The sequence below is a fragment of the Aythya marila genome (assembly GCF_965140915.1).
Source record: "Aythya marila genome assembly, chromosome: 1".
Lineage (NCBI taxonomy): Eukaryota > Metazoa > Chordata > Aves > Anseriformes > Anatidae > Aythya > Aythya marila.
Window position 1 is genome coordinate 154,933,361 of NC_139042.1, and position 12,051 is coordinate 154,945,411.

At 39.1% G+C, this 12,051-nt stretch overlaps 1 protein-coding gene across 1 annotated transcript in view; it reads left to right on the forward strand.

Annotated features, from left to right (window-relative positions):
- The first annotated feature begins 966 nt into the window (after nucleotides 1-966).
- Nucleotides 967-12,051, forward strand: part of METTL25 (methyltransferase like 25) — a 64,593-nt gene continuing 53,508 nt past the window's right edge. The window contains exons 1-2 of the mRNA XM_082766439.1: nucleotides 967-1,343; nucleotides 8,662-8,826. Of these exons, the coding sequence (XP_082622565.1) occupies nucleotides 1,109-1,343; nucleotides 8,662-8,826 (400 nt within the window). The 5' untranslated portion in view covers nucleotides 967-1,108. The remainder of the gene's footprint in view (nucleotides 1,344-8,661; nucleotides 8,827-12,051) is intronic.

The window sequence follows — 12,051 nt, forward strand, 5'->3', positions numbered from 1 at the left end:
CAGGATATTTTTCTTAATATTACTGTAAGTGTGTTAGTCTTAAGAGGAACTGCCTTGGATGACACTCAGTGACCAACTCTCTTCTAAAAGCAGCAAGCCCCAATCTGACCTGCCCTTTGATTGTTTCCCCAAGGCTGAAATTTCAGCGACGTGCTGCATGACCTGACACTGTTTTTATGTTTGCATAGCTTACTTCCAGAAATCCAAACCTGCTTCCAAAGGCACTTCCTTCTCCAACACACAACTTCATAGGAAAGGCAAAAATGGGGAATTGTCACTGAGCGGCCGGAGCACACCACTTCCAGAGTGGCTGGAAGTGGTGTGCTCACAGCGCCAGAGAGTGGCTGAGGTGGGGAGGGACACCTGGGGGTCACCTGCTGCAGTCCCTGCACAGCGGGGGCCCCAGAGCATGGTGGGCAAGGTGGCATCATAGAATCATTAAGGTTGGAAAAGACCTCTGAGATCATCAGGTCTCACTGTACCCCTGCCACCAATGGCACCCACTGAACCATGTCCCCAAGCACCATGCCCAGCCTCTCCTTGAACGCCCCCAGGGACGGTGACCCCACCACCTCCCTGGGCAGCCCGTCCCAGTGCCATTTCTGTCTTTCTGACACTTTCTGACAGAAATGTCTCCTCGTTGCCAGCCTGAACTTCCCCTGGTGCAACTTGAGGCCATTCCCTCTAGTCCTGTCACTCGTTATCTGCGAGACGAGGCCGCCCCCAGCTCCCCACAGCTTCCTGTCAGGTGGCTGTAGAGCAATGAGGTCTCCCCTGCGCCTCCTCTCCCAGAGCAGGAGACTGCGCAGCCTGTGCCAGCGCCCTGTCCGCCCCCCCCCGGTACCGAAGCGTTTCCTCCCATTAAGCCGGGCCCCCCCGCGCCCCTCACGGCTCACCCTCCTGCAGGCTGCCCAGCAGGCCGCGCAGCGAGGCCGGCCTCCACAGCCGCTTTCGGCGGGCCCCGGCCCCGGCCCCGGCTCCGCGCCCGCTGCCGGCCCCGCTGCGCTCCGCAGCCATCCCCGCGGCTCCTCCCGCGTCGCGCCGCCAGCGCGTCACGGCCGGGGGGCGGCGCGCCGAGGTGAGGCCGTCGGAGCCGTCGGCGGGGGCCATGTGGCGGCCGCCCGCCTCGCTGCCGCCCCAGCCGGCGGCGGGGGAGGCGGCGGCGGCGCTGCGGCGCCTGGCGGCCTTCTTGGGCCGCGCCCTGCCGCTGTGCCGGGCCCACGCCACGCAGCTGTACGCGGGGGGGCTCTGGCAGCGCCTGGTGGCGGCGCCGCCCGACGCCGTGCTGCGGGCGCTGCGGCGCCCCCTGCGGGAGCCCTCCGGTGCCGCCGGGGGGGCGTGGGGTGAGTGGGGCCGGGGGGGGGGGGCGGGAGGATCGAGGCTGAAGGGGGCGGTCCCCGGGGGTCGGGGATGGAGCGGGGCAGCCCTGAGCGGTGCGGGTGTCTCTGGGAGAAAGTGGGTTTCTTTCTGTCGAGGCCGGTGCCAGCGTGGGTCTAACGTCGTCTTCCGGGCTTTAATAAATAAAAGGAGAAGCTTCCCCCAGCCGCCGAGCCGCTGCTTTTTTTTGTGCCTCTGCCTGCACCCGGTGCCTCTCCGCTGCTGCCGCGGTGCTTGTGCCATTGCTCCGTCCTGCGGCGGGGCTGTGGCTGCCTTTCCCTGCCTGTGCCTGGGTGGCAGCACGCACCTTACCCAGGACGCGTGGTCCCGATTCAAACCAAACAGAGCCTTTCAGGGAGGAATTGCGCGTGAGGAGGCGCTCACTAGAGGTTGTTGTGATGGTGGCCTCATCTTAAAGCTTCATCCAATTTCAAGCTGAGGAACAAAGTGAAACTCCTAGCTGTCAGGCACACCCCTCCCCCCCCCCCCCCGACTGACATCTGAAGAACAGAAGTCAAATGAAACCCCCAAAACCCAAACAAATAAACCCAACCAACCAACAAACAAACAAAACCCAACACTCCAGTGGAAAGATGTAACGGTTAAAGTCCTCCAAATGTCCAAACGCTGGAAACGTGGAGGACAGCTGGAAAAGACTCAAATGCTGCTTTCCTATATGTCTGTAATAATGAGTGTCTGGCAAAGGATGACAGAAAGCAGCTTTATTTCTGACAAGTTATTTAAGAAGCACTTCATATTTTTAGTAATTTTCAAGTAACTAGAGGAGGGCAGCTACGAGACTGTATGAGAGGATTTACCGCTCTCCAAGTAGAAGGGAAATAGACCAGCAATACACTTCCAGGCAGGGTACAGAAATGAAGATAAAGCATCTGACAGGTGCTTTATTTTGGGGGCCCGAGTTCTGTCAAAGAGATTGGTTTCAAAACTCACATAACAGCTTTGACAAAGAAGGTAGCAGAGGAGCAACCTGCATCCTGCCAAAGCTTGTTAAGCATAGATAGTTCTCATGTAGCGCTAGTTGTGGCACATGCAGTGACACATGAGACAGAAAAACACGTTGAGTGCAATGGAAGGGTCCATGAAAAATAGCGTGTGGAGCTGTGTACTTCTTGGCATAAATGGCAAACAGTAATTTGATTTTGGAAAGTGATTGAAGAACTGTGAATAGCGACATCACTTGTAACGTTTGTCTCTTGGATCTGAAGATCTTCAAAATATTAACTGTAAGACTGCTTTTTAAAAGTTTGAGGTATCGGGGGAAAAAGAAACATAGTTTATTCATGCATGAAAAAGACACTGGATTATGAATTATCTTTGAGAGCCAGCTGGAAACAAGGCAATGATCCAGACAGCAAGCAAAAGTGTTTGGAAGCAGCGAGAAAAACCTTTAATATATTTAAGGAGTAATGTCAGAGTCAGAATTGATTCTAAGCAATAACAGGAACATAAAATTAAATGTAAATAGAGGTTGGAACAAAACTACTATTTGGATAAACTTATCAAAAAGAGAACTGTAAAGGAAAATTACCTTGATCCTAACTGTACGTATAGGAAAGTCCATGAAATGATTTAGATACTGAGGTGGTGGCATGAAAAGTAGAAAGAGTCAGGAAGACAAAGTACTGTTTTCTAGATTTTAAAATTGGAAAATCATTTATTGAGCCATATTCAAAGTGTGTGTTATAGAATCTAATATAGAAATTACTGGATCAAAGGATACAATTTATGGCTGAAATGAAGCACATGTTTTAGAAGAATATGAAGCCTTCCCGCTGTGGCTAAAATAGAACATTCCTTCTTATGTTTCTGTAGAGATTAATTGTACTCATTAAAAAAAAGAGAATTCATCTCTTTTCTAGCATAAAAATATAGTATGATATTTTACATTTTGAAGGTTTTGAGACACGCTCAGGATTTTGTGAGAAAATTGGAAGCATTGTTAATGAAACGCGTATGTGCTTGCTGATCTGATGCCTGAATTGTTTGCATGCTTATTATCTGTCCACCCTGTCATATGATGAAAACCCATTGTAACAGAATACAATTTTCCCAGTGAAGTTACCTGCAAACATCCACTTATATCTGAAAGTGAATTCACTATATCCTACAATAGCCTATATTAAAATTAAGATTGATAATGTGAGAGGGAGCTACTTTAAGTCCATTAGTTCAACTCAATAACAATAGATATCAGACACGTATCTTGAAACCCAACATCAACAGAAAGGCTCTGTATGTGTGGTTCTTCAAAATTGTCAGATATTTAAGTGTTAGTTATACATTTAGTTTGAAATGAGTACTCAAATGCTCTCCTAACATGCAGTCGTTCACAGAAGTACCTTTTTTGGGTTGTAGCTGTGAGAAGAAATTTAAAATACCTTACTCAAAGAATATGTAAAATGGCATTTTGATTTCACCTGGTAAAACCTTTGCTTCCCAAGAGTTTGAGAAGTTGTGCATTTATACAATCACAGTCCCCATACTATTATGAAAGTTTTCCAGAATCTGTCCTAATATGGATCCTAAATGAAATTATAGGAAAGCACAGGTTACATTTGACCAGCATTGGTTTGAAAATGTAAAGTAGTCAGTTCATATTCACATAGGTCTGCAAATTCAAAAGTTACATTACTGCAGATTGGCACAAAACTGTTATTCTGTACAATATTTTATTTTACTGTAGGGATTTTGTTAAATGTACATGCTGAATTGTAGTTTTCTCTGAGAATTAGGTGAGCAAGAAATTGTAATTCTGTTGTACAATATTGTATGCAAGAGGATGACTACATCTTCTGTAAATCAGTTTCAAGGAATATTTTCAGAAACTCCTCAGACAATATTTCATTATAATGACCCTGTAAAGAGTGGGACCCTGGTTTCCAGTTGTAATCTACAGAAAATTTTCAGATCCATTTTTAGATACAGAAAACTACTTTATATATTTGATACATTTAAAAGTTGACTTTTGCCATGTTGCATCTTATTTATCACATGATTTAATCAGATTGGTCACAGGCACTGAAAATCCATGTCTAAGTACTTTCATATTTTACTGTAAGTTACCATTTGTACTACTATTTGTGCATTTTTTGGCATATATTTATTTCCGCTGAAGATTTATTTGCAAATGTATGGACCAACTGGTTAAAAGACATATTAGATTTCATCTTGAGAGCCACCAAAGAGGAAACAATTTGAGAAAACTACCATTTTTAACATTCATAAATAATCAGTAGTACAACAACTGCCATTCTGTAGTTTGGAGGGATGCCTCGGATATCTTAATGTAGATGGGTTTTTTGTTTTAACTGGCAAGCTGGGACAACAACTGAAATTTGGTAGGAGCGTTATTACAGATGATGCGCCTATTGTCTTGCATGAGATCCTGCTAGTCCTGTTAATGTTCTTCCATTGGACAACTGAATTCAGGGCAGTTCTATAACGTGCACTACTGCTTTTAATTCTAGTTAAGTGAGATTTGTAAGGAGAATTGATAACTTCTTTGTCACCTGACATACTAAAAGATAAAGCAGGCAAGCTTTGGGTTTGTAAGCTTTTCATAAATTCTGACCAATGAAGCAGAGAAGTGTAAATTTCAGTAAACACTCTTCAACCTAGTTAAGTTACAGAGTATCAGGATGAGTTGTACTTGTGTGATACAGTTGCATGTTGGATGAGCATGAGGTAGGGTGAAGATTGGGATAAGTAGGTATGGGTATGTTCTTTTATAACAAAACCAGTTTACTGAGTACACAATTTATGGTCCAATAGAGTTCTAAATATTAATTTTCCTGCTTGTACCCCAAATACAATCAGCTCCCTTTAAACTCAAAACTGAGAGGCTGGTTTTGGTTTTGTGAAACAATTTCTGACACTGATTTTTCTTAATTGATGGAGCAGGTTCTTTCTGGTACATTGTGACAGTTGTTTTCATGTAAGTGATTTCTGTGAGAGAAATTTAAGGAGTCAGAAACAACAGTGTGAGGTTTGGGATGAGCATGAGAGCATCCATGGGTTTTTGATACCTAATATGGAGAGGGTCTGATTGTGTTGGCTGCAGAGATGTGCCTTATTTTTTGACATGGCAGGATTTGGTTTCACTTGTTATTTGTTAATCGTGTATGTGCTTGTGCCCATGTTTTGAATTAACAACTGCTCAGGATTTTCTCGTTGGAAAAAGAGGATGTATTGGGAATGTGTTTGCTGGCCTAGACCTTACAGATGCTTCCTTTGGACTGTGATGCTGTTCTGGTTTCAGATGATAGGCAAGTTTGATGCTTTGAAACGAAACTTTTTTTTCTGGTATCTGTTTGGGTACCATGCACTAGAGGGTTGATTTTGTTGTCAGGGTGAGTTTATGTCCAGCAAAGGAAACTAACTTGCTTGGAGATCTGCCTATAATAGCAAAACAGGCATGTCTCAGGTATGGAAACAAACTGTGTTTATCAACAATTCTGAGCCACTGAATATAACTGAAGGTGTGCATATTAGTACACTTTTAGTCAACGAAGTCTTCTAATACCACTGATACGTGACGCTGACATATTTTTGTGAATTCTATTGCTATGCTGTTATCCAGAGGAAGAATGACAGTGTTTCTTACAGTACCCCAAGTATGCAATGTCACTGTAATGATAGAAAGCTTTTTTTCTTTTTCCCACTGGTAGTACAGTTGAGTCTGTTTAAAATATAAAGTCAATGAAAAACATTCAACATCTACCCAACATTTTGAAAAAATACTGATTAGAAACCAAAATACATTTTCAGTGTAAGTATGGATATTTAATATATATGCATGCTTCAAAATGAAAGTTAGAAAATTACAACTTTATTCATATGTTTCTCATATGTCTCACATATGCTAAAGACGTATTTTGTAATAGGATGACGTTCCAATGTATTTTCAGAAGTCCTTTATATCATACAATGTCATGTCATTAAAAAAAAAATGTATTTAGGAGGAAAGGTTTTTGTGTGACTGATTTTTGCTTTGGTTTGCAATACAAGATTAGCCAGTATATTTAAAAGTGTGTGCCTGTTGCTAAAAAGATTATATGTTTCAGCGTTATGTGCTGCAGCATTTTAAAATGCTAAAAATAAAATTTCTTCCAGTGGAGTAATGAACATGCATGTATTTTATAATGAGCAGGAATTTTCACAAGTGTTATTAGTACTATACTAATGAAAAGAGTTTTTATTATACATGAAACAAAGTGGAACACCCACTTCTCATCGGAAAAGTAGATTTTTTCTTTACCTGGCAAGATTGCTGAGCAGCTGGCTGGTCAAAGTAGGTTTAATGCCTCATCTCTATCATTTTCTCAGTACTTGCTGGCATGAACTTGCTTGTTGAGTCTCTTCTTAAACTTTGTTCTCTTTCCTGACTCTTTAGTGATTTGTCCCCCCTTGTAACAGACATAAAGATTTCTATGTATTTTTACTTATTTAAGCTACCTTCATTTATACATTTTATGGCATGCTGTTCATTCCCAGAAACTCTAAAATAAGTTAAATGAGTGAACGTCCCTTACAATTTTTTTTTTCTTCGGCAACAACTCAAATTTCTTGTTTTGCCAATTTGTTCTTTTAAGAAGAAACTTAAACTTTTAATTCCCTGCCTAACAATTATCCAGAAGAAAGAGAAAATACTTCTTGTGTGTAGTTATTTACCTCCTTTTATGGTTGTCAAGACTTTGGGGGAAAAAATAACAATTCCTTTTATTGCCTAAAACTGTTTAATTACCATTTTCTATTCAATTAATCTCATGCATTACTTGCTTTATTTGAAGGTATTGCCAGAAAACGTTGTTTTTCTTCAGTCATTTCAAAACACATCCAATTTCATGTATCGTATCTTCCTGTATCATATCTTACAGAGACATTGAAAAACAAAATAACCCCTTCTCCCTAAAAGGTTCACAGTCTTTACTCTGGCTTAGTGTTTTGCTTTATTTTCTATTCTCATATTACACCCTTATCTTTCTTGACACTTCATTAACTAAAAGTTACTTGATATTCAGAAGTACAACCAAGGAAAAATCATTTATAGAGAAAGGTAGCTTTCTTTTTTGATTTTGTATTAGAGAGAATTAGAGTATATAAAATTAGAGTGCCATACAGACACTGAAATAATATTAATTCTGGTTATAGCTTAGACAATATTAATGCTGTTTGAGGCCCCCATTTTTTTTTGCTGGACTCTTGCCTTGGTAATGTTACACTGTGAGAATAAATGTGTTGACATTGTTGGGACTGTTTTCAATAGACTGTAATTTATATGTGACTAGTAGTCATGCAAGAAAATTAAGAGTATTAGGGGTGGGGTCAATAAAAGCAGCTGCATCCTTTGTTATACAGGTGGGAGGTGAAGTTCTGGAAAGCTAGCCTGCTAGGTATGCACTTGCTCAATATCTACCTACCCATGGGAGAAAAGGCAAACCAGGAGACATTTTCTAAACCAGTGTAACAGTTTGTTTGCTGGGCTCGCTAGCGTTAATCTATTTTAAACCATTTACAAGTATTTAGAAATCTAAAATGACTTCTAGCAAAACTATAGAGAACTCAACAAATTGTTTTAGCTCAAATGCAGAGGAATCAGAAAATGTAAAGTTATCTCAGTATTAGTAAATGATTCATACCAGTACATTTCACTTAAACATAGTGAAATAGTTCGTTTTTAAAAAGGGAGCATTTTTTAAAGAACTAAGTAATGCCAAACTGAAACATTTCATCCTCAGTCAAAGAAAATATGCTAAGGAATCTAATTTTGGCTCACAACTGATTGGTAGTAAAAATTAATTTGATTCTCCCAGCAGATTCACCAGCTACAAAGCTGCTAGGAAAGTGTATGTAAATGCAATGATTGTAAGTCAAAACATTTCATCTATTGAACAGCTGCATTTCTTTTAAAATCAGATCTAATGGTATATATTGTCAAATGGGGATAACTAGGAAAGGTGTAATGAGCAAGTTTGTAAACAGAAGAAAAGTGATAATGTTTATTGAATTCTCTTGTCAATTATACTAAAGTAGCTCTGCTAAAATAGTAGAGTTTTCCACGTTTGCACTAGCTCAGCTAAGAGCAAAACTTGACCTTAATTTTGAAAGGGGAATACACGTGAAGAAAAATAACCAATTCCCTCACTTATGCAAAATAAATTTCTGTCTGATACTGCAAATTTATTGTTTGTTGTTCTCTGACAACACTATTGCGGAGGTGTTAAGCTTTTTATTAGAAATCTCTTCTTTTTCTTTTCCATACAGATGATGACACATTTTCTAACGTGTTTTGTGAAAACTCTAAGAAACTTATCAATGTACACTTGTTTGCCCTGGCTGTCAAATATTATTCTTTGTCTCACCTTGGAGTGTGTACCCCATTAGAAGAGCTACTTAAAGCACTGGGAGGAGACAACCAAGGATCAACCGGTATATTTACATTTATATTTCAATCTTTATTCTCTCACTACAGGGTCTTCAGATTTTTGTGTTTTGGAGGGTGGTTATGTTTCGTTTGTTTGTTTGTTTGTTTTTGCTGTTTCGTTTTGTTTTGTTTTCCCCCATATGAGTTTCCTTCCTACATGCATCTCACTTCAACTAATTTGTTCTTAGATAATTTCTTCATTTGTAATTCATTATAAATTTTGAATTATGTTTGAATATAAATTCATAATTTATATTCAAACATAATTTAGAAAATGGATTCTCTTGCTAAAATTTCAACAGAGAGGTCATGACAGTCAGTCATACAAGGCTTTCCCGAGACTCAGTTTTAAAGGATATGAAATAGGCAAGCGGGCACATCATTATTTCACATACAGATGAAACATCTGTATTCTATGTATATCTATTCCCTTTGTTTATCTTCTCATCTTCTCCTCAGCCATGATTGCTAGTCTTCCTTTTTTCCTTTTTTTTTTTTTTTTTTTTTTTTAAGCCTAAGCCTAATAGCCGGCAGCCATACCTCCACGAGTAGTATTTTTTGTTACAGCTTTTGTTTACTAATAATCATGTGCTTAGACATTTAATTGAATATGGACCAGTAAGTGTTTGATATTTCAAAATAAGTTGATTTTATTCAAGCTGTATTTTTTGAACCAATACCAAAAAGGCATCATAAAAACTAGAGTAATTTCATTTTCTATAGTTGAAAATATTGACTGAAACACTCTTGAGTTGGTATCTTTACAATGAAAGTCTTACCCCGGATTTTATTTATTGTTTCAGATGATAAACTGACATTTATACTTACTTTTGACTGTTGTCATTTTCACAGAAAATGTGATCTTCATGCAGTCCTGTCATTACAGATTTGTCACTGTCTTTCAGATTTCTCCTTAGTTTTTCAGAGACAGACTCTAAGCTCATCTGCCTTTGCTTTCTAGTGTGTTTTGTCTCTATAATACTTTGAAATGCCAGTGACATTTCTATCCTAAGTGATATCACCATTAGATACATAGGGTATCTCTCCCATTTCCTACAGCAGTCTTCTGTTTTCAATTTTACCATTTTCCATGTTTGGGCCCCCAGTTTTCAGTTTCTTCAAAATCACAAAAAAAGTAGCTAAAATAGTCTTAATGGTTTGCTGTGCATTGGTCTTACTATAAGTTTAGTTCCTGGCCTCTTCCTTCTGCTATTTTTCAGTCTGAGGCTATTTTGGACAGCTGTGTGCTGCTTTTCTTTTGCTTGTTTTGTAGCTCTTACCATTTTTGTTATGTTCTCATTCCCTGTGTTCTGCCTAATTTTTGTAATTCTGTAGTTTTGCCTTGTTATACACATACTTAAGTTCATACTTGGATTAGCTTTATTAGACAAAAATACAAGGATTCTTTCATCTTTTTGTCATGAAGAATGGAACATCTAAAATAAGGCAATTGATGATTATTTTGTTCTGTGTCTTTCAGGAGTGCTGTTTTGTTGGGTAGCTGGGGCCTGGGATTGCAGTGTAGTAATTCTTAGTAGTACTTAGAAAATAAAACATGTTCCAAATGGTATTATAATTCAAAACTTTTGTGTTGAATTGGCAGTATCAGTTAAATTAACTTAGTAGAATTTCCTGGTAATTGTTTGGCAAAAGCAAAATACCAAATTATGTATTTGTAGTATGAAAGTTGCCAAATGAAAGTTTTGATCCCTTAAACTATTTTAGGTATTTTGGAGTTAAGTCTGTATTTCAGAAAATATTTCATTTCCTGACTTACTAAACCTTGCAAATCAAGAGACATGTCAGTCTGAGAAATTAGTAACTTTATGATGGCCTTAACCATATTCTGAAAAATATGCTTCAGGATTATTCAATTTATGTTTGAGATGTTTTTAATAATTTTTCCTGTTCTAAAACAAGCATGCTTATAAGCCCATTCCCACTGACTGCGTACTTGCATAGTTCTCAAACTTCTTCAGCATAGTAATATAGACATTTTGCTATTCTTCCTTAGAATGATTTCTTGAAAAGCCAAGTACCAATATTTAAATGTAATCTGAATGTGAAGGGGTTTCTCCATTGCTTCCTACCAAAGTTCGCTGTGGTCCTCATTGCCCCATTGGATTGGTTGCAGTGAGCACACAGGATCCAGAAGAACCTGGTCCAAGGGACAGAAGTCAGCAAGGAGAATTTCTCTTATGTACCTGATATAAGAAGAGGGGATTACTAGAACATTGGAGTTAGAGTACTCTCTACCTTTTCAATATGTTTATGGCCAAGGTAACAGTCATGCAGTGACTGTTAATAAACCCATCTTTAAATTGCATGGACTATAAATATCTGTTTGTCTCAATGTCTTTTAGCATATGGTCATCCCAGACCCTGCCAGTCTGGCTGAGAGAATTGAATCACAGTACTGTAACTTCTGCACTGGTGGTGGTTTGGCATGGACTGAGAATTTTTATCTAGTATACCTGAATTTCCACAAGTAACAATGGTATAAAAAGCCCGCATCCTGCCATAGAAGGTCTTAGGAAAACCTCCTTTAGGCCCATAAGACAGTCTCCCCTTACTCTGTCTACTTCATAACTAATGATGTAGGTGCAAATGGCACTGTATAGGGTTAAAGCAGTTTTTCAACTGGAAAACAGCTACTTATGCTAGGGGGTTCATGGTGTAAATAAGCAGCATTTGAGTACCACTAAAACATTAAGCTTTCCTTTATGATATCCAGATAAATTCTATGAAGTATTTCAACCTCACTTTATTTTTTGTCACAAAAGGAAGTTCTGGCCATATAAACCATCCCCTAAATAGAGATTTTTCTGTTAGATCACTGTGTGTTTGCTTGTTTGTCAAAAAATAAGAAAAGAAAAGAAAAGAAAAGAAAAGAAAAGAAAAGAAAAGAAAAGAAAAGAAAAGAAAACTATCCCAAGAAAAAATTTGCATAAACTCAACAAAAATAAAATTTATAAAAAGTAGGTAATTTTCTGTAAACAGTGTAATTTTCCATGTGCTGCAGTATAGGCAGTGTTCATTCTGCGATAAGTAGGCAAGTAGTTAAGAAACTTCAGTTACTAAGGTGGTAAATACTTTATCTAAGTAGGTGTAAGCAAACTGTATTTTTTTTAACTGGAACCTCAGTTTTTGTCAGTTGGGTCTTGTTTCTGGATTTATCCCTTGGTGTTTGAAATGCATTTATTTGTCTTAAGTACTGTTTGAAATTCTAC